Source organism: Rhopalosiphum maidis, chromosome 3, assembly GCF_003676215.2.
Source record: "Rhopalosiphum maidis isolate BTI-1 chromosome 3, ASM367621v3, whole genome shotgun sequence".
NCBI lineage: Eukaryota > Metazoa > Arthropoda > Insecta > Hemiptera > Aphididae > Rhopalosiphum > Rhopalosiphum maidis.
In genome coordinates, this window is record NC_040879.1 from 70,508,281 (window position 1) to 70,531,853 (window position 23,573).

General features: G+C 33.5%; 2 protein-coding genes across 2 annotated transcripts; both read left to right on the forward strand.

Annotated features, from left to right (window-relative positions):
- The first annotated feature begins 15,508 nt into the window (after positions 1 to 15,508).
- On the forward strand, positions 15,509 to 18,079 carry LOC113558147. The gene is made up of 2 exons (XM_026963654.1): positions 15,509 to 16,017; positions 16,114 to 18,079. Exons 1-2 carry the CDS (start codon positions 15,509 to 15,511, stop codon positions 18,077 to 18,079), a joined length of 2,475 nt encoding a protein of 824 aa, XP_026819455.1.
- A 1,674-nt stretch (positions 18,080 to 19,753) lies between these two features.
- LOC113558146 lies at positions 19,754 to 20,707 on the forward strand. Its single transcript, XM_026963653.1, has one exon. The coding sequence runs from the start codon at positions 19,754 to 19,756 to the stop codon at positions 20,705 to 20,707; it is 954 nt and encodes a 317-aa protein (XP_026819454.1).
- Positions 20,708 to 23,573: the final 2,866 nt, after the last annotated feature.

Genomic DNA, 23,573 nt, shown 5'->3' on the forward strand with positions numbered 1-23,573 from the left:
CCGTAGCAAAACGGCGTTTTCTACAGACCGGGGACATTTCGAATTTCAGCGAATGCCATTTGGTTTGAAGGGAGCTCCAGGGACATTCCAGAGGATCATGAATAAAGTACTAATCGGTATAAATGGAATCAAAGCATTCGTATATCTAGATGACATAATTATCTATGCAAAAGATCTAAATGATCATTCACAGAAAATCACAGAGATTTTTCAGAGACTCCGCAAATACAATCTCAAACTTCAACCACTGAAATGCGAATTTCTCCGAAAAGAAGTCAATTATCTCGGAAATCAAATCACTGACGAAGGAGTCAAGCCAGATCCTCAGAAGATAAGTTGTGTGAAACAATTTCCAATTCCAAGAAATGTGAAAGAGGTTAAGTCATTTTTAGGACTTTCAGGCTACTACAGAAGATTTATTAGAAACTATGGGCAGATCGCTAAGCCACTGATCTCATTGTTAAAAAAGGACGCAACGTTCAGATGGAGTGACCTTTGCCAAAAATCTTTTGAACAGTTAAAAGACCTCTTGACACAGGCACCAATATTACAATATCCGGACTTCTCTAAACCATTTAACTTGACTTGTGATGCAAGTGACTACGCGATCGGATGTGTACTGTCGCAAGGACCGATAGGAAAGGATTTGCCGATAGCGTTTGCATCTCGTACTCTAAATAAGGCAGAAATCAACTACAACACAACCGAGAAGGAGCTAACCAGCATAGTATGGGGAATTAAGATATATAGACCTTATCTATTCGGGCAAAAGTTTAATATAATTACCGATCATCGAGCACTAGTATGGTTGTTTAATATTACCGATCCAGGATCAAGACTCATTCGTTGGCGCCTTAAGCTGGAAGAGTACCAGTACACTATCCATTTCAAACCAGGAGTGAACAACACAAATGCTGACGCACTGAGTCGTATTCAAACGGTAACTACGAGAGCTCAGACATCATCGAGTCATTACAACCATTCAGAACCTCCAGAAACTCAAGGAACCTCTTTAAAATCAGTAGACAACGAACACCTAGACCTAGAATCGAAAAGGGAAGTTGATACTGGTTATCAAGCATTTCTGGAAGCAGATGAAATTAAACTGGGTCCTACGAAGAAAATTGCCGAGCTAACAGGAGATCTGTTTTCCGTAGAGGCTGGAATCTCATTAGCACATTGTGTATCAGCAGATTTTAAAGCAAGGAAAGGAATTGCATTTGAATTCCGAACCTGATTTGGAAAAGTTAATGAACTTCGTCGACAAAAATGCCAAATAACAGAGATTGCAACAATCAATGTGAACAATCATCAGGTGTTTTATATAATCACAAAAGAATTTTTCTGGCAAAAATCAAGTTATGAAATTCTCTTCCAAAGTCTACAGAACCTCAAGTCAATCTGCGTCAAGTATAAAGTTACGCAGCTCGCTTGTCCACGTCTAGGCTGCGACCTAGATGGACTGAAGTGGGAAGTCGTACGAAATATGTTAAGGTATACCTTCCGTGACTCTCCTGTGTATATTCAGATATACACTCGCGATGAGTTAACGACAGATAACAAACTACAGATCATAAAGGAATTTCACGAAAATCCACTTGGTGGACATCAAGGTGTAACGCGCACATATAATAAAATTTCACAGCAGTACCAATGGCAGGGTATGAGGGCACAAATCCGGGAATACATCAAGAAATGTCCTGCATGTCAAATCAACAAAACTCCAAACCAGACCATCAAAGAACCTATGGTAATAATAACTACTGCTTCGAAACCATTCGAAAAAGTATTCATGGACATCGTAGGGCCACTCAACAAGTCCTACCACGGGAATTCGTATATTTTAACTCTAATCGATGATTTTTCGAAAATCACTTGGGCGTGTGCCATGAAGGATCATGAAGCAAACACCGTCGCACAGCATTTTGTCACTCAATTTGTATGTCTAAATGTTAAATATCTCTCAAACATCGACCACCCCGTATCATCCGCAGAGTAACGGTAGCTTGGAGAGGAGTCACCGCACCTTAGGTGAATACTTAAGGAACTACTCTGGAAAAAATCCGCAAAACTGGGATGTACATGTCCCTTATGCAATGTACTGTCATAATTCTTCAGTACACACAGCCACAGGGTTTCAACCACATGAAATCGTGTACGGATATCCATTATCAATACCAAATTCGTTAAGTTGTAAGCCAGAACCTCAGTATAATTATCAAGATTATCAATACGAAATGAAACGTCTTATGCAAGAAACGCACCAGATGGTAACAGAGCGACAGATGAAATCAAAACAGAAATCGCAGGAGCGATATGATCGTACAGCTATGCCTTTGCAAATCAATGAAGGTGATAAAGTCATAGTGCAAGAAAAAACAAGTAAAGGAAAATTATCACCTAAGTGGTTAGGACCATTCACAGTGGTGGAAACTAATGCGGACTCTCCGAATGTGACCATCTTAAAAAAAATAAACATAACCTCAATAGTATGTCGTGGGCTTTCAAACTCTCAGAGCGGAAGTTTCCAAGTTACTTCATTTCAGAACTCATCGGGCTTATACTTTGAAGCAATGGGACCTCTTCGCATTTCCTACACCAATTGGGATTTCATCACTTACGTGAATCTGACAACTTATTACATGAAGTACCAAATACTCCAGAAATTCCATGATCAAACGGGTGACATTTGTATTCAATTGAAAAAAAGAGAGGATCGATCTTAACTAGTGCGTGTACGGATTTCATACAATCCACGGTTCCGTTCATGCAAGAAATTGAATCAAATCTCAATTCTGTCATACGAATCCTTGGGTCAGACCACAGAACCTCTGAACATCCGAACCGACAACCTCGTGGGTTGGTAAATGCAGTAGGAAGGCTAGCAAACATTCTTTTTGGAGTTTGCTCCGATCAGGATGCAGAATTCTTTTACAAAAACATTGAACATCTTGCTCGTTCCGAGGATAAACATGTTCATATATCACAGGAACAGATACGCATAGTCTCTTCAGTCATAAATAACGTAAATTCCACCATGTGAGGTGATCCACCATGATAATTGTGAGGTATCTTTGTACAATTCCCCGTATCAAACGATAGAAGCTTGTAATTTCAAATATCTGAACCTAAATACTACAATCTGGCATAAGCTTTATCTACAAAACGCGTGGTTATATTATTGCATTTCACAGGCAGTTACAGTAACATGCGCACAAAACTCTAGCAGAATCCTACTCAACGGTACAGGAAAAATTCAAATTTCCGATAATTGTGTTATATATACAGAAAATCTGATTTTAACACCATCAAGAACCCTATCATCAGAAATTCATAGAGATTTCGTCCCAGAAAATCCGAATCTGCACGCAATATTAAAAATGCCAGAAATAATTAACAGCCGTGTTCCCGAGCAAATAGATACAAATAAATATTTTAAAAATTTTAATCAGTTAGCTGAAGATGCTAAAAAACTGAAAGAATTATCTAAAATGTACAACGATACCAACATATTTCTAAATCCAGATCATAATTTTATTATAGTTTATTGTATTGTCATTTTAATAATAGTAATAATTCTGTACATGTTGATCAAATATAAGTGTAATCTAACTCGACTCTACAGACCGGAAATAGCAGAACCCCAGAATGTAGCAGAGTATGTGCAATCCACACACTCTCTTACAAAATTCTAAAACTTCAGAGCATCAGAACTCACGGATGAAGTGAAACATGGTGATCATTAGACCCCCATGTCACATGTAGTCCGGGGGGTGTTGTGAACCCCTGTCTGTATGCTATACCCAGAATAGGATATAGTTATAATATAATATAATATAGTATAGTGTGTAAGCATATTAACATGTGAACCGATAGAGTCATACGGTTTTAGGGAATTCGCTGTGTGGACAGTTTTGAGCCCGAGCGAGCACCTACCGTATCTCGCCGACTGTGTAATATTTAGTGTAGTCCTGGCAGACCATCGAGCAGAGCCTCTGTTATTTTCTTAAGGCTAACAATTATTCTGTGTAACTAATTTCTTTTAAAATTGATTATATTAATAAAGTATTAGTGATAACTTAAACACTGCGTATTTATTACTAACGAACAAACTCGGTTGTGGAGACGTCCATAACAATATATATGTAATATATGGTTAATTTTATAACTATAAAAGTCTGCCTTATTTGTTCATCTTTTTTTTTTATTTACGTTTTGTACTTTATTAGTTTATTCTTTTTTATAATTAATATAATTATAATTAGAATATTAACTTAACTTAGGTTTTTTTTTATAAAGCAATAAAGCTTAAAAGGTTATTATTTTAACATAACTAAAATAATTAGTATTATATTTTACATTTTTTTTTCGGATTGAAGTATAAACGTTTATCTTTTAACTTTTGTTAAAAATGGTCGGTGTCGAAATTATGTGGTTAAAATTCTTTGAAACAGTTCTCTCCCGTATAAACAACGCCCAAACAGACATCGCATATATAACCTGAGCACCAAGTTGTATGACAAAAGTAATCGTTAGTACTCATTGACTGCAAAAACAGCTGGTAGCCACCAGTTAAATCAATTGCCAAATTGACATAAAATCTACAGCACTTGGGCTGTCTCGTAACGTTCGTTGTCGAAAACACTCAGTCGAATCGGAATAAGAAACGGTATTAACAGTATATAAATTGGTATTTTTTTAAGTCAAAATTACAATTATTCATATATAGGTACTTATATTATTTTTTATTAATAATTTTTTAATTATCATTTACTTTTCAAGAAAATAATGGGTGAAATCATATTTGATCACGGTCAAATGGCTGTCGCCACTTCGCCGTTTATAAATACCCGATGGGATTCATTATAGATTAAATACGGCTATGGCAATAATAAAGCTGGGAGAAATCCACAAGCTGATATCGCTCTGCTGTGTATTAGAGATTCACAGTAAGTCACTTTAATGTTTAAATTTGAATGCAATGATAGGTATCATTTTATGAGAAAAACAATCCTAAACAGAGATGATTTGTCAGTCTAGGATAATTAGTAGGATATATGATATATTATATTATTACCTATATTTAAATTGTAATATATTGTAATTTTACGCAATTTCCTAAAAAATTAAATTTCATTTGCTTATAAAATTATTTCAATGCTTGAAAAATTCAAGTATAAACAATGATTCGTTTTTGAGTTATAGTAAGATCAAAATATCGATTTTGTTAAAAACTGATTCTATCTAACTATTAATTCAATTAATTTTAATTATATAATCTCTACATAATATTATAAAGAGGTAAGATTTGATTGTTTGTATTGAATAAGCTTCTAAACTACTGACTCGATTTAAATAAAATTTGGTACATGGATAGTTTAGACACTGAGAAAGGACATAGGGATATTTTTTAATATTAAAAAAGTGGTAGAAATAAAAGGAGAAGATAGCACTGTGATAATTAAGTAAACGATTTTAGTTTAAGGTTAGGTGAATGTATTTTACAGTTCTACATGGAATTTAAAATAAATAATGATATTATAAAATTTGATGAAATTTTTTTGGCAATATACAATTTAGTACAATTACATATATAATAATGGAATATTAAAAATTACATTTTAAAAGGTATAAAGATAAAAAATGTTAATATAAAAAACAGAGGAAAAGTTTAAAATTATTAAATTGACTAAATTACACTGAAAAATTACAAATAATTATAATAATAAATCAAAAAATCAATAAAAATAGTATACCAAAAATCGTTAAAAGTGAAAGTTTTACATATAAGTATATCGTGCATGATAAAAGTTATACTGCATGCGATTCGGATACAACCGGGGACAAAATTAATTCATAAGAATTAAATAGTAATAAAAAAAAGTAATTACATATGTTTTAAGTAACCTAGCAACCACATAGAAGTAACAAACGTTAATAAGCAATTAAAAAATACATACAGCTTTACAGTTTTTTTTTTTTATAATGGAACAAAACATAAACATTTCTTATTTAACTTTAATAAATTAATAGTATTGATTTTTTACATTTTTTTTTTTTTTATTGGATTCAAATAAAATCTTTTAACATTTATTAATTATGGTAAAAGTGGTCGGTGTCAGAGTTATGAGGTTGGAGAGAGAATTCCATGAAAGAGTTCTCTTTATACACCGGCAGGTCGCCTGTTCGGTCATTTTGCCGGTGCCCCCATAGATGCTCTTAGGAGACCGAAATGTGTCAGCACATCCTCTCCCGTATAAACAACGCCCAAACAGACATCGCATATGCGACCTGAGCCCCGAAAAGTATGAACAACGTTATTATTATCAATGTAATTGACGGCCAAAACTGTTGGTAGTCGACAACTCGACATACAAATTGCCAAATTCACATAATATCCACAGCGCTTGGACTGCCTAGTAAAGTTCGTTGTCGGAAACACTCAGTCGAATCGGAGTAGGACGGTGTTGGTGAACAATATATAAACATTGGTCGAACCCGAACAAAACCTTATAATTTTCGAACACTCAATAGTTACAACACTGCAATGCAGTGTTCGCCCGTTAAATGCTGTGATGCATTCATATGTAAATTGGACTGGCAAATACTGCATTGCAATGTTGTTAATACTCAGCATCCGAATGCTTATACGTTATACCGGTCCGTTTCAACTATGATAACAATTGTTCGCCGCACTAGTTTTTGGCTTCGACAGATCATAATGTTTAACGGAATGTTATTGAGCGGAACAAGACGTACTTTAGGTACATGAATTTGGCCTAGGGCGACAAATCAACTACAACCGTCAAGCCTAAAGTAACCACAGTCGGTTACATTCAGTAATAACGAAACGTAGGCACACAAGTCTGAAAACAGATCACAAAACGAATGTCTATTCGAACGTTGTTTGTGCGTTAGAAAACGCGCTGACACCCTCCTTATCTCCGTGCGAAACCGACGACTGCAGCAAAGTCCGAGTGTGCATAAGTCGATGATCTCAAATGTCAGTATTTAACCAGCACAATCCGGTTATTAGATAACTGACAGCATACAGAGCATTCATAGACTCACAGATTAGGTAGAGGTAGATCAGTACCTAAACTTACCGATAGTTCTTATTGCACTTGTATGATTTGATTGTTTAATATTTCGTAGAATTCTATCAGACTTAAATCTGTAAAGAGGACAACAAAAACAAGTGTTATTATCGATCAGTATATAATTCAAATTGATAATATATAAGCGATATCATGATTTTATTTATATTTTTTATAAATAATATTGCAATCGTGTTAATACTGTTAATACATATAGCCATATAGGTACCCATTATTACACCGCATTATATTATCATACTATATACTAGAGCACTAATTTCCTATAAATCTATAGATTTTATTTAATTGTAGATTCACCATTGAAGAAAAACTGGAAAAAATACATTTTCCGTTTAAAAAATAAAGAAAAATGTAAAAAGTTATAATAAAAAATTAGATAGATAAATATAATAGATATGATTTGACCAATTAGATATTATTGTAAATTATCAAATGAGTAAATAAAATAAAAACAGAACATTTTTTTTACAATTATTCATTCTGAAAAAAGATTTATTGCATATTTTTATATGCTATATATTCACGATTTTTACTGCATAATAGTTTTATATCAAAGGGCATGGATTAATGCATAAAAAATAATTTTAAATGCTCTAAACTTTCTAAGTTATTGCATATTAACTATCATATCAAGAATTTCGTAAATGTGGTCATATTATTTCATCTGTTCAAATTAAGTCAAAGCTATGTAATTTATACTTCAACATAATATCTAATGTAAAGAAATAATTAATATTAATTATGAATGTTAATCATTATACCTGATCATATTAAATGCTATTTAATATTATTCAATTTCTAGAATTTACATTTTTATTATTGCAAGTACTTTATACTACTTATAATTTGATCTACCCACCTATGCAATCATTAATATTCAATTAATATAAAGAAAACATTTTTTTGTAAACCTCAAAAAAAAAATTATAGGTGTTAAAATATTTTCATGTACAAAGTCGAGTTTTTTTAACCGTTCAAAGTTCCAATTTTAAATAATTTTGTCAATATACAGGAAATTCGCAAATTGTATTATAAAAAAAAAGTAAAAATCTACATGATGATCAATTTTTATAGCTAGGACTTGAAATTTAAAACAATATTCCTAATAAGAAGTTTTCATAAGAACCAAAAAAACTTAACATTTTTTTATAAAACTTTTAAGGTTAAATTTGGATGAAATTATACATTAAACAAGATATAAGACTTATATTTAGAAGTTAGATGCAATTTAAAAATTGTTTTTGTGTGGATTTGAAACCACAAAAATTATCTGTTTGTATATAATTCTATAGTAAATCAGTTATGAGTCAAAAGTTATTAGAAAATTTATAGTATTAACATTTCATAAATTATGACAATTCATGTAAAAGTGAATATAAAATTTGAAAATTTGTTCAAACAAACATTGAATATTTCGAATCAATAAATTCATATTTAACAAAATATGTAAATATATAATACACCTACCTAAGTTTTTTTAATAATATTTAGTTGTAAGTCAATTCCTTTAAAAATTAGAGAAATATTTATAGTATTAGCATTGATTATTTATATAATAAAAATAAAATAATACATATATGATATATAAATTGTACATCAACGTATGCCGCTCACTCCTAATAATTACTCTGTATCCGCGCATGATTTATAATCTTAAAATTTCATGAAATATTACATTTCCAGTAAAAATAACTATAAAATTTATTGTATCCATACGTTTAAATTCTTCAACTTTCAAGTGAACATTTTTAAAAGTTGGTTTATTGTACTAAACAAAGATACTATGTATAACAATAATAATAGACAAAAAGGATCCAATCATTAAGTGATAATGGATAAGTGTCGTAAGTTGTATCGTTTTGCATGTTTTTCGACTATTATAGAATTCAAAAATTTTACATGACATAAATAGTAAGAAAATAAAATTCTATAAATGAATACTTTTAGACTAAAGTAGATACCATTTAGAAAAAGAATCAAAAGTATTTTTTTTTTTAATATTGAAATAGTATTGCTCATAAAAGAAAAATTTTTCCAATACTATTTTATCTATATACATTTGGTCAATTAGTTCTTGATATTATGATTATTATAACTTTTATTGAATGTTTAAAACAATAATAACAAATTAACATTGAATTAATATAATTCTTATAATTAAATAAAGATTGGCAGTTATATTATATTACTACAAACGTAGATACATAATTTAATGTTATACAATTGCTTAACCTTAAAATACACCTATATGGTTATATTAGTAATTGCGAATACAATAAGCTAACTTATTAATTATACCAAAAATAAATAACTTATCATATGTTTGTTATAACAAGGTTATACATCTATTTTATTGTTAAATTTACCATGAGAGTTGTGTAAGGTGTCGAAGCGTGAACGATGAACGTTTCTTTGACAAAAGCGAACATCAACAGATCCCGGAAAACTCTGAGTACACTCCTTCGATCTAATAACAAACATTTTAATGATATTATATTACATAACACAATATAATTCAATATGATTGTATGCATAATCTTATAATTTTTAAATCCAGAAGTTATTAACGTATTACGTAAACGAAATAGATGATAACGATTGAATTTTTACAAAATTCATGTTGAATAATATAATATTATTAATGTTTTACACCAAAACTGCAATAATCATGGAATTTAAATAAGAGCTGGCACCGAACAACAATATTACCTGTACAAAAATATGGACATGAAGCTTCTCATGTAAACATATGTGAAAGCGGTCGTCGTCTGCGTTATGAAGTTTGAGAAAGAATTCTTAGAAAGAGTTCTTTCCGTCTACCGGCAGGTCGCCTGTTCGGTCATTTTGCCGGTGCCCCCATAGATGCTCTTAGGAGACCGAAATGTGTCAGCACATCCTCTCCCGTATAAACAACGCCCAAACAGACATCGCATATGCGACCTGAGCCCCGAAATGTATGAACAACGTTATTATTATCAATGTAATTGACGGCCAAAACTGTTGGTAGCCGAAGACTCGTCATACAAATAGTCAAATTCACATAATATCTACAGCGCTTGGACTGCCTAGTAAAGTTCGTCGTCGAAAACACTCAGTCGAATCGGAGTAGGAACGGTGTTGGTGAACAATATATAAACAGTAGTCGAACCCGAACAAAACCTTATAATTTTCGAACACTCAATAGTTACAACACTGCAATGCAGTGTTCGCCTGTTAAATGCTGTGATGCATTCATATGTAAATTGGACTGGCAAATACTGCATTGCAATGTTGTTAATACTCAGCATCCGAATGATTATACGTTATACCGGCTTGGTTTAACTATGATAACCATTGTTCGCCGCACTAATTCTTTGGCTCCAACAGACCGAAATGTTTTACGGAATGTTATTTTAGCAGTACAAGAGATAATTTAGGTACTTGAATTTAGTCTAAGCAACAAATTAACTATAACCGTCAAGCCTAAAGTAACCACTGTCGGTTACATTCAGTAATAACGAAACGTAGGCACACAAGTCTGGAAACAGATCACAATACGAATGTCTATTCGAACGTTGTTTGTGCGTTAGAAAACGCGCTGACACCCTCCTTGTCTCCACGCGATACCGATGACTGCAGCAATGTCCGAGCTTGCTTTGGTGATGATATGAATAGTTTTCAAGTCAAACCTATGATTCTCTGTGAGGACAATCCGTGTTCATCTGGGAGTTGAACGTTGACGGTTACGAAACATCTGTCAGCTGCTCTTACTTCGATGATGGTTATACAGTCTCATCTGTTGTTTATTTTATAATCATACGTTTTATTGCAAATCGCCACTCACCCATTACTTCATATTACCACTTGTATGACTTGATTGTTCGATATATCGTAGAATGCTATCAGACTTAAATCTGTAAATAGGACAACCAAAACAATTGTTATTATGGATCTGTACACAATACACATTGTGAATACATAAGCGATATCATACTATTATGCATTTATTTTATAAATAATTCTGTAAGAGTCATTACATATTACAACATGTATAATTAGTATCAACTAGTAACTACATTTTATTATATGTTGTTACTATTAATTTTTAACATATTTTCTGTGGTACCAACAACTGCGTGAATGTAGTTATATTTAATTTGTACAAATTGAATCATTGGTAAGTACTATATGTAACTATTTAATACTCAATATCAAAATTTAAAATTCCTTTAAAATTTATATATTTTATAACTGTTCATATTAGTGGTAAATTAATATGATTCAATGTTTGAGATATATACTTATTTACACTTGTCACTTATAAAATAACTATGAATCATAATTCATCTTACCTACGTAATAAAAAAAAATAAATTTGACGGTAAGTCAGTTATGACTTAAAGTTATATTTTTAATATAATATTTTAAATTCAGAACTTTTTTTACACTAACTGGTACAATGTTAATAATATTATTAAAATAGTAATTCAATATGGTGCATTACAAATATATATATTTATATCATAAATTATTATATAAGTATTTGTTCTGAATTCTATAGGTATACGAATACTTAAAAATTATATTAACATTTATAATATAATTGTATAGTTTTTTTTTTTTTTAATATCGAAATAATATTGCATGTAAAAGAACAACCGGCATCCAAAAAGGCGGGAATTCTTTTTTTTGTCCGAACGAAAGAACGCGCAAGAATGTTGCCGACTGCGACATTCGCCAACCATCTGCCACAATATGTTATGATATTATGTGATCTATACATATGTATATACGTATATGTGTATGGTTTATGTTGAGTGTATTTCGGACGGGATGAACACCGCATATACCTTTTGTTGTGTGGGGGTGTGTGCATTCAAAACGATCAAGTGTATGTATGAATGTATGTGTGTGTGTGTGTGTGTGTGTGTGTGTGTGTGTGTGTGTGTGTGTGTGTGTGGAAGTGTACAAGTCTGTGTGTATGTGTGTGCAAGTGTGTATATTATCTTTGTTCAGATGTATATTGTAAAATCGAACATTGTATTATATTAAATTTTATTAAACTCCAACTTAAGTTATAAAAAAATACTTATATGGGTTAGGTAGACATTTAATATTATTATAGCGACGATCTACATGATAAGACATAAAATGTAAATATATTTTCCGATGTCTGAATAATATTGGTGTATTCTACAATACTAACACCTCACAACAGATATAATGTTTAATGAATGTATATACCACAAATATTGTTGTATACTTAAAGTATTAAACATTTGTTTCATAGAAAATAATTTTTAAATTTACTACGTTATTGAAATTTCAAAATGGAAATTTCGTTCATACCATAATCAAAAAAATAGCACTATTAAACATAATTTTAATATTTTTCACTAAATAATTTCCTACTTAATTATAATCTACTTATATAACATATTTTTTAAGGTATTGATAATACATAATAACTAACTATTTTTATTTATAATTACAAGATTTTGTCTATATTTTGTTTTATAATAAAAAATAATTTAAATGTAAAACTTACATTGTGATATGTGTACGCTGCCGATGCGTGAGCGATGTGTGTTTCCTCGACAATAGCGAACATCAGCCGATCCCGGAATCCTCTGTGATCATTTTCTCGGATCTAATAACAAAAATGATTATTACGTTAACATAATAATTACTAAAGTTTTTTTCATCGTCGCAACCACATTGCAATGAAAAAAAACAAAACATTTAATTATTATAAATATTCTTACTTTTTACTTTTGTTTATATTCTGTAATATATAATATCAATGTGGATGTGCACACGCCAACAACGTACATCTGGCCTGGAAGGTATAATGAATACTGATCGCATTGAAAATACGGTTGTGTATCTCTGTTAGGTATTGACAGTTTTGGCGGCCAAGATGGTGGATATCAATTGTTCGAACTCAAGAAAGCGCAAGAATGCTGTCGACTGTGAGATCGTCGCCGAACATCTGCCACTCTATTGTATATAGGTATATATGTGTGAGTGGTTCGTGTCCTATAGTTCGGATGGGACTAAGATCGAATACAATTTTTGTTCAGCGGGGGTGTATGCATTCAAAACGGGCGTGTATGAGACACGTCGTGCTGATGATAGTGTAGAATCGAACAATATACTTAGTAAAAATGGTCGTTTCAAAAGTAAAAATCATTTGTTAACAGAACTCGTACAACTATGCATACACGAAACAACCCCATAAAAAATTTGTTTATTATACAAAACAATTAAATATATTGTAACGACATAAGTGATTACATATTATTTAATAATATTAGTAAAAAGGTAATTTTCTATATTAAATTATTATTATTCAAATCTAGGTACTTCAAATAAATGATGGGCAACATTAAATGATATTTTTTATAGTATAGTTATAGTAAATTTAAAATATTTTTATTATTTAAATATGATATCTATATAAAAATCTCTATTTATTTGGTAATCTAATAATTCACTTATATATTAACTGAAATATTGCGACGTTTGTCGTGTTAATCTATATATATTGTTTTTTATTATTGGAAATTATTTCTAATTTTTAATCATTTAATCCTTAAACCTTAATTTATCATAATTTAAAATAGTCAACAATAATTATATATAAAATTATTAATTAAAATAATTTTAATCATATAATATGCAATAAAATATTCTAATGGGTACACGTTTTTTTTATTATGAAACTCATTTAATTGAGAAATATCTAATCACATATTCTGTAATTATTGTTGTCACTATGTATACATATAGATTTCAAAATATAATTATTTTTATCAATTATCAAAAATGTGATTAAACGTGCAAATTAAAATAAATCTAATTTGATTATTACTTGCTAATACGATTATTATTTATTATAATAATATTCAATTTTTATATTCGTGGATAACGTTTCTGAAAAATATATATAATTGATAATAGGTAAAGTGGGGTAACTGCGGCTCAAATTTAAATAGTTTGACTTCAACTGTCAATTTCTTGTGTAATAATTAACATAAAAATTTGATGATCATTGCAACTAAATGATATTTGGAGTGTTTTAAATAATTCCACTGTTAAAATTGTGAAAAATATTTTTAAATTCTTTTTAAGATTAAAATTGAAAAATAAATGTTAATACCACTGTTATTTAAACGTGGGGCAAGTGAATAAAACTTAATAATTGTAGCACTATAATACTACGTTTTCAAAGCTGTATTTGTCCAAATAGTTTAAAATTTACAGCTACGTCAAATCTCAATTTTTTGTTAGATATTTGGAGCAAACTACAAATAAAAATATAAAAATAATTTAAAAATCTCCCAACTTATAATTATTCATTTTACTTCACTCTCATATTGGATATTTTTAATTTTTAAATTTTTTGATAAAACAAAAAAAATATTTCAAAATACTTTACTGAGGTCAAATATAACTATGATATATATTTATATTTGTTCCCTATATATAACCAACCTACGCGTTTACGCGTCAGAAACGACAGAAACGTATAATTTGGAAGTTTTGAATTTACTATTGTTCACACACACAGTCGCGAAGATAACGCACACCACTGCCCTCCCGCCCACCTTTTATGATCTCATTGCTTTTATCCAATTAATATGATAAATATCATTATTATTATTATTATTTTTCTTTTATATAATTACTATACCATATTATTATTATTATTATTATTATTATTATTGTAATTAATATTAGTACTTTTCTATTATATAATTATTATTTGTATTATTATATGCGTTTTTCGGCGATTACACTTTCACGGTTTCAGGGTTTCTGTAACAAAACACAGGACCGACGACCCGCAGTTAGTCACAGAACACGAGACCGGCCGTTGTAATCGCCGAAAAACTAGCATATAAAAGGCCGCACGACCTATCATCGGTATCCAGTCCTTCACCTGAGCTGTAGTAAGACCCACCCGGGCAGACTTGCGCATCTCAGGTGAAAGATTTTCCCTCCCCAAACCTATCGGACGGTATTGATATTGGTCAATGGTGCAATAGTCAGAGTATTCGGGCATTGTACTGATCGATATCTCTGTCGCAGTTCATGGGGCAATAGTCTGAGTATTCTGGCATTGCACCGACTGTCATACCGTTCGTTAGGTTCTTCGTCCCCGTCGTGCGGTACCTTTGTCGTTCGTAATATTGTTTTCGCGTCGCATACGTGCATTTTAATATTAAATTAATCTGTATCAAATATATAACTTTCATCCGTAACAAACAACAGATTTCTATATTCATCCGTTATCCTACATAAAATTGATCCTTCGAGCCGGATGAAAAGAAAACAAACCGTGACCACGTCATATTTTCCATCATCTTCAATCATCTCAAGTGCGTAATCTCATCTTACCCTCTACAATGGTACCTCCCGCATCAATTGGTTACGTAGAAGCTGAGGCACGGGTCATCCGTGGTACCGACAGAATTACCTCATTCATTGTCGCCGCAGGTGAATACAAGGCTCATATTCAAAATGCCGGCAAACGTTCAAAAGTTGACAACATGCTGCGAGACGTGAACGACATCCGTGCAAAAGTCGAAGAGGATATCCAGTACACGGAACGGGCTGTAAGTCAAGGCATTGCGCCGATGGATGTCACTGATACAAAGGACAGTCGGGCACTCTCTGCTGCATTCGACAATCTCTATTACGAGCTCACCGCCATTTCTGATGTACATAAATTTACGCTGGGACGAGTCCATGATCAATCAGTCACTCCGAACATGGGCCCAAATAATAGCATGGCAAATCTGTCTCACTATCAACTACCAAAACGCAAGTTCCCTACGTTCTCTGGTTCAATTACGGAATGGCAAGGATTTGACGATCTTTTCAACTCAATTATGTCCCACATGGCAGACCTTCCGTAAGTAGAGAAATTTGAATTTCTAAAGACATCTCTCGAAGGTGAAGCGTTATTACTTGTTGTCCACCTTCCATTGACCACCGCCAACTATTCTAGTGCATGGAGTTTATTACGTGCCCGATATGGGAAGAAGAGGGATTTTGCCAGAGTCCATCTTGAAGCTCTTTTAGTTTCACACTCTGTGCTATCTAACGATGCCGGTTCTATAAAATCTCTCATCCAGTCAATTCTTGAACATACAGCAGCTTTGGACAACCTGGATCTAACCACCCGGCTATGGAGTCCAATCTTGATCCACATTTTCGAAAAATATTTGGATTATGACCTTCGTGCTCGGTGGGAAATGATTCTTGGTGAACGGCACCAACCACAGATTTCCGAATTCGTTGAGTTTTTGCGCTCTCACGTGCGGTCCGCTGAAGCTCGGTCAGGACTTTATTCTGCAGTGATTCAAGGTTCTGTTGGTCGATTCCAACCCTCTGAAAAATCGAAATCCAACCATCGTCAGCGTCCTATATACTCGTCAAAAGCACTGGTTGCAACCACTAACCAGTCTTCCGCTCCGTCAAAACCTTGTCCATTGTGTACACAGGTCGATTTGATACGCCAGTGCCAAATTTTCATAAACCAAAGCCCAACAGAACGGTTCGAAACCATGAAGAAATTTCAACTCTGCATTAACTGTTTGGGCGCTGGACACTCTACGGCAGAATGTCCATCAAAACACACTTACCACTCGTGTTATAAAAAACACCACACATTGTTGCACTTTCCAACCAGCCCACCCATCATCGCAGGTATTCAGTCACCAACATCAATGTTCGTTGCCACAAATAAACCTCAGACCATACTACTATCTACGTTACTCATCAGTGTCGTGTCAGTGAACAACCAGAAACAAACGTTTCGAGCCCTATTAGATACGGGCGCGCAGGTTAGCTTCATTACCAAGAAAAGTGCAGATCGCCTAGCGTTACCTATACGTCGCTGTTCAACACAAATAAGTGCCTTCTCGGGTGCATCGGTCAACGCGGTGTCGGGCGCCATTTCGATCAGCATGTCACCAGTAGACAATTCAGAACCGTCTATTCCTCTTGATGTTTACATTGTAGCAAAAATAACGGAACCCTTACCTCAAACTTCATTCACATTCACCGCGTTGCCTCATTTGAACAAATTGAATCTAGCGGATCCAACATTTAATATTCAAGGTCCAATTTACATTCTGTTGGGCGCCGATGTCGCCCCATCCATCCTCACCGGAAACCGTGTTGCCGGACTTCAGTCACACCCAACAGCCTTCAACACTGTTTTCGGATGGGTTCTGATGGGACCAGTCACACCAAGTACAACTACTGAAGTTACGTCAATGCTCGTCACCACTGAGACATCACTCGAACAGTCTCTAAGTAAATTTTGGGAAATGGAAGAACCCCCTCACACGGAACACCTGAGTTCCGATGAAGTGCAAGCTGAAGCAATATTTACTTCGTCCGTCAAGCGCCTAGTATCTGGGCGATTCAGCGTTGCACTACCATTCAAACAACCACATCCAATATTGGGAGACTCCAAAGATATGGCACTTAAGCGATTTCATTATTTAGAGCACCGATTATCACGTGAGGAAGGGCTCTCACAACAATACAAAGATTTTATGAGAGACTACTTCACAATTCAACATATGGAAGTCATTCCCACAAACCAAAAAATGACTCCATACTGTTACTATATACCACATCACTGCATCTTACGCCCAGACAGTCTTACAACGAAACTCAGGGTAGTTTTCGATGCATCTGCTACCACTACCGTTGGACGATCATTGAACAGCAGCTTATATACGGGTCGTAAGCTCCAACAAGATCTACCACAGATTTTGATCCAAGCACGTGTTCACAAAATATTGTTCACAGCAGATATCAAACAAATGTACCGGCAGATCGAAATCCATCCCGAACATAGAGATTATCTAAGAATTCTATGGCGTTTCAACCGCGACCAGCCAATCGAAGAATATCGTTTATGCACCGTCACTTACGGGAAATCTTGTGCACCGCATTAGGCATTACACGCACATTACAACATCTAGAGGAAATCGAAAAAACATATCCAATGGCTGCTGATATACTCATGCATGATACCTTCGTGGACGACATACTTACAGGGGCCAACACTCCAGAGGCGGCTCTTGATTTTCAGAAACAAGTGATATCCCTATGCAACCGAGGCCACTTTAAACTTAGGAAATGGGCCAGCAACTCATCCGTAATTCTCCAATCTGTGCCTGTCAGCAATCGCTCCATGTCTCTTGACGTACTATTCGTCGATGATTTGGACGCGAGGCTCAAAATCCTCGGCATGCGATGGAACCCCAAACAGGACCAGTTTACTTATACGGTTCAGCGTCCCCATGTCAAGACTACAAAACGGTCGATGTTATTGGATCTAGCTCGCATATTCGATCCGCTCGGACTTCTCGCACCAATCACCTTTTTGGCAAAACACTTCATGCAGTTACTGTGGACGTCTGGGATCGGCTGGGACGATCCAATCCCTGACTCAGTGCTCAAACAGTGGCAGCGGTACCAGCTTGAACTCCAATGTATCCAGCACTTGTAGATCCCACGCAGAATCACCATGGACGGAGATGTTAAATATGAACTCCACGCATTTTCAGACAGCTCCGAGAAAGGCTATGCACAGCTGTATATCTGCGTTGTGACCATGGGGAGGCAGTTCAGTGCCATCTTATAACTGCAAAAACCAAGGTATCGTCTCTCAAGCCAGTGACAATCCCACGTCTAGAGTTGTGTGGGGCAGTATAAGCCGCTCAACTGTTACATCACGTCCACGAAGTCTTCCAGCCTCTACTCTCCATCTCTGCGATGCACGCCTGGACAGGCTCAACTACCACCCTCGCGTGGATAAAATCCTCCCCACACAAATGGGCTACGTTCGTTGCAAACAGAACCAGCCAGCTTCAGAGTCTCACACCACCATCATATGGCGATAAGTCCCGACAGGTTATAACCCAGTTTACTGTGTCTCGCGTGGACTCTACCCGAACGAGCTAGTGCACCATCCAATGTGGTGGAGCAGACCCGCCTTCTTGGTCCAGGATGACAGCGCTTGGCCACCAATGTCTACGCCTGATATGCTTGATCCTATAATCAGCGAGGCACGGCCTATCACTCTACTATCAACCTCGGAAACAAGCATCTTCGATCAGCTGTTCCTTCGCCACTCGTCATTGAAGAAGATCATCCGTATAATTGCATACTGTATACGATTTTTTACGGACATTAACCCACTAGCTGTCAACCCATCACCTTCTGAACAACTTCATGCACTTGAAATTATCATTATCGCAGTGCAGAAGCAATCTTTTTCCGATGAACTCAGTTATCTTAGAGATCAAAATCATCAAAGTCAAAGCAAACTGCGTGCTTTAAATCCTTTTCTTGATGATCATGGTATTATCCGAGTTGGAGGTCGACTGATTCACGCGGACATTCCGTACGAACAGAAACATCCGATCCTTCTGCCTCGGTCACATCGACTCACTGACCTGATCATCGATGACTACCATCAGCATCACAAACATCCTGGAGCCGAAACATTACAAACCATCATACAACAATAATACTGGATTGTAGCAAGTCGCCAGGTCATTCGATCTCGACTCCGTACCTGTATTTCCTGTTACCGACTCCGTCCTCGTGGACTTCAACCATTGATGGGAAACCTACCGAAATTCAGATTACAACAAGTAAAACCTTTTTTAGTCACAGGAGTTGATTATGCTGGTCCTATATCGTTAAGAACGTCAACAACCCGCCGAACTGTATCATGCCAGGCATACATCTATCTGTTTGTTTGTATGACCAAAAAGGCGCTACATCTAGAACTCGCTTCAGACTTATCCACAGAAAGGTTCCTTATGGCTCTCTGTCGATTCATTTCACGCAGGGGCCCGATTCAGGAAATCCACAGCGACTGTGGCACCAACTTTGTGGGTGCCGCCAATTTGTTCCGGACAGTCGACGAATTTACGCAGTCTGCAGAGTACCAAGACAAATGCCGTGATTACCTCACTGCACGAAACATCACTTGGCACTTCAACCCACCATCTGCCTCCCACTTTGGAGGCCTGTGGGAGGCTGGAGTAAAATCAGTCAAAACATTACTCTATCAAACGCTTGGTCTCCAACGACTCAAATATGAAGAATTGACAACGTTGTTAACTCGGAATGAATCAACATTGAATTCCCGTCCGTTGGGCGCTCTGAGTCCCGATCCAAATAACTTTGAGGTTCTCACACCTAGTCATTTCTTGACACTCATGCCCAGCACAGCCACTGTTGACCAAGACCTTAGCTCAATTCCAATGTCCCGATACCAGCGCTGGAGACTTATCAAGGACCTACATCACCATTTCTGGAACCATTGGCAGACGGACTTCTTACAGACCCTACAACGGCGAACCAAATGGTCAACAAACCAAGAAAACCTCAAGGTGGACACATTAGTCCTTATCCGTGAACCCACCGCACCGCTGCATTGGAAACTGGCCCGGGTAGTTCAATTGCATCCTGGGTTAGACGGAATTGTTCGAGTAGCCACGGTGCAGACACAGAATGGGCTTTTCAAACGTCCAACAGTTAAACTCTGTCCTTTGCCAATATATTGAATGCCGAAAGCATTCAAAGGGGGCAGCATGTTCACACACACAGTCGCGAAGATAACGCACACCACTGCCCTCCCGCCCACCTTATATGATCTCATTGTTTTTATCCAATTAATATGATAAATATCATTATTATTATTTTTAATTAATATTATTATTTTTCTACTATATAATTACTATCCCATATTATTATTATTATTATTATTATTACTGTAATTAATATTAGTACTTTTCTATTATATAATTATTATTTGTATTATTATATGCGTTTTTCGGCGATTACACTTTCACGGTTTCGGGTTAGTGTAATAGATTTCTATATTCATCCGTTATCCTACAACTATAGTTCAATCATTTTTATTATAATAAGCTCTGAAACTTATATGGGCCATAAACAATCAACTATAAAATTAATTTAATATGGTACGTTTTACTGGTTTTAGTTTTTGTTATTTTTAGATATCGAAAATCATTGTTTTTTTTTTTTTTTTTTTATCAGGCGCTATCGATATTTTGTAATAATTTAATGGATAAACTTGTTGAAAAAATATTTTTTTTTTTTTTTTAATCAACTATACTAACCAAAAGTAAATTATAAATTAATAAGATTCTTTATATGGCATACCGCCTAAGTATGAGTGTGAGGGAAAACCCCCCCCCCCATAAGTAATTCATCGGGAAAAATTATGGAAAATGATTAAAAGTCCAAAGTTTTTGCCCCCCTCCCCACTAGTAGAAATAATTTAGCTACTTGCTTGTACAAGATTATTGTATATACGTGAAAATAAAATCATGTCCACTAATTATAGTTTGGATATTAGATTAATTTAATAGAAATATTATCTGCTATAAAAATTGTCATATTAAACAAATTAATATATAATTTAGTATTAGATACACGTATAATTTAATATTAAACATTGTGCTTTATAATTTATACTTATAGGAAGTAGGTAAGCTAATATTGAATACTTCTTAAAATATTATCTATATTAGTGGGAATAAATATGATATGTAATGTTAAACAACAGTTTTTTCACCACGTTATCTATTGTATACATAACGATAAAAACATAAGGTTGAATGTACTTAATTTTATCGAATGACATTTGTATTAGAAAAAGATTATATTTGAATTGAAATCGTTCTGATCATTACATACAAAATATATATTAATAACAAATATCAGTTGCCATTCGGGAGAATAATATGTATTTTTAATATTTTTAACATGGCATGTTTGTTGTTTTTTTTTACGATAATCAGCTATTTAGATAGTATATTATATATGTTGTATAAAGCTACATTTTAAAAATTAAAAAATAAAAGTAACAGTTTCATTTTCAAATTGATTATAACGAGTAAAAACGTTGTTTTAATATTATAAATTGATCGACAAAAGAATTGCAATAACTATTAATCATAATAAATGTATAGACATTTTGTGGATCAGTCGGATTGAGTACAATAATTCCAAAATTACATTTATTGACCTTGATTTAAATTAGAATGTGTTAAATACCTAAACTATTTTAACGTTCGAGTAGTGCAGTTCGAACATTCTCATATATATAAAAATAGTTTTACAATACAAATAAATTTATAAAATGCAAATATATTTTAGCCTTTAGGATCATTATGCAGTTTTGACTTATTATTAACCGTCTGTGCTAAGTAAATTACGTTAAACATTTCAAAACAATTGGGGAAAAAAACGTTAGCAAATAACCATTGGGAAAAAAAAATTAATTTTATTTATTGTGACTTGCAAATTAATAGAAATAGAGTTCAACATGATTATTAATAATTCATATAAGTTTTTAATAATAATAATATGATGTTATAATTTTATAATTTATTGTAACTAGGACAAGAATGTTTATGCATTAGCATATTTTTTTTGTAAATTCTCAACACTGCATTATTTTAAAAAGTCCACTTATTACGTTGGGATGAAGCAAATGGTAACTATTTTAATTTACCTATTTTTGTATATATTAAACGTACATTATTTTTCACATTTTAACAATACGCAAATAAATTGTATATTTTAGTAATGGTGATTGATAAAATAAGTAGGTAAATAGAATTTATGTAGAAGTATTTATAGAAGTATACCATTTAGTATCTACTAATTTAAGGTATTGGTATGTTCAAAAAATAACTAAATTTTTATGCCACACATTATTTTAAAACCGAGAAGTTTATAACTCCACTGAAAATCTAAAGGATTATAGACAGTTTAGTAGTTTGTCATACATAATTAAAAATATCATTTCAACTATAATATTAATTTTAAATTATCTAACTATTATGTTATGTTATTGTAATATACGTGATTAGGTTTAGGTAAAATCAAATTTTAGCTATCATATTTGTGCCTACTAGTGTCCAGATATTTATGTAATAAAAAAGTCAAAATACGTAAATATTTGTATTTCTGGATTTTTCAAAATTATTATAATATTTATAAAAAACACGATATAATTAACAATAAATGTATATTTTACATTCGTTTTCAGTCATCTAAAGAATTTTTTCAGGTTAGGTTTTATAGATACATTTTTTACTTTTAATTAATTTATGTTGTTGTTTTCGACGCTTAAAGTATGTTTTTATATGTAAAATGTGCTATATTGTATATGTATGTTTACGGTCATACACTAGAATAATTATCTATATTACATGTTATCTAGGATCTTTATTCAATAATCATTGCATAATGCATTAATGCATGAGCTTTCCTAGCGGCAGAGTCAGAAATTGTATTGTAATGGGCACATCATTTATTATTTTAAGTAAATTTAATGTAAACTATTTTAAAACTTCAAAACTGACTGTCTGACCATTACCTAGATATTTATTTAAT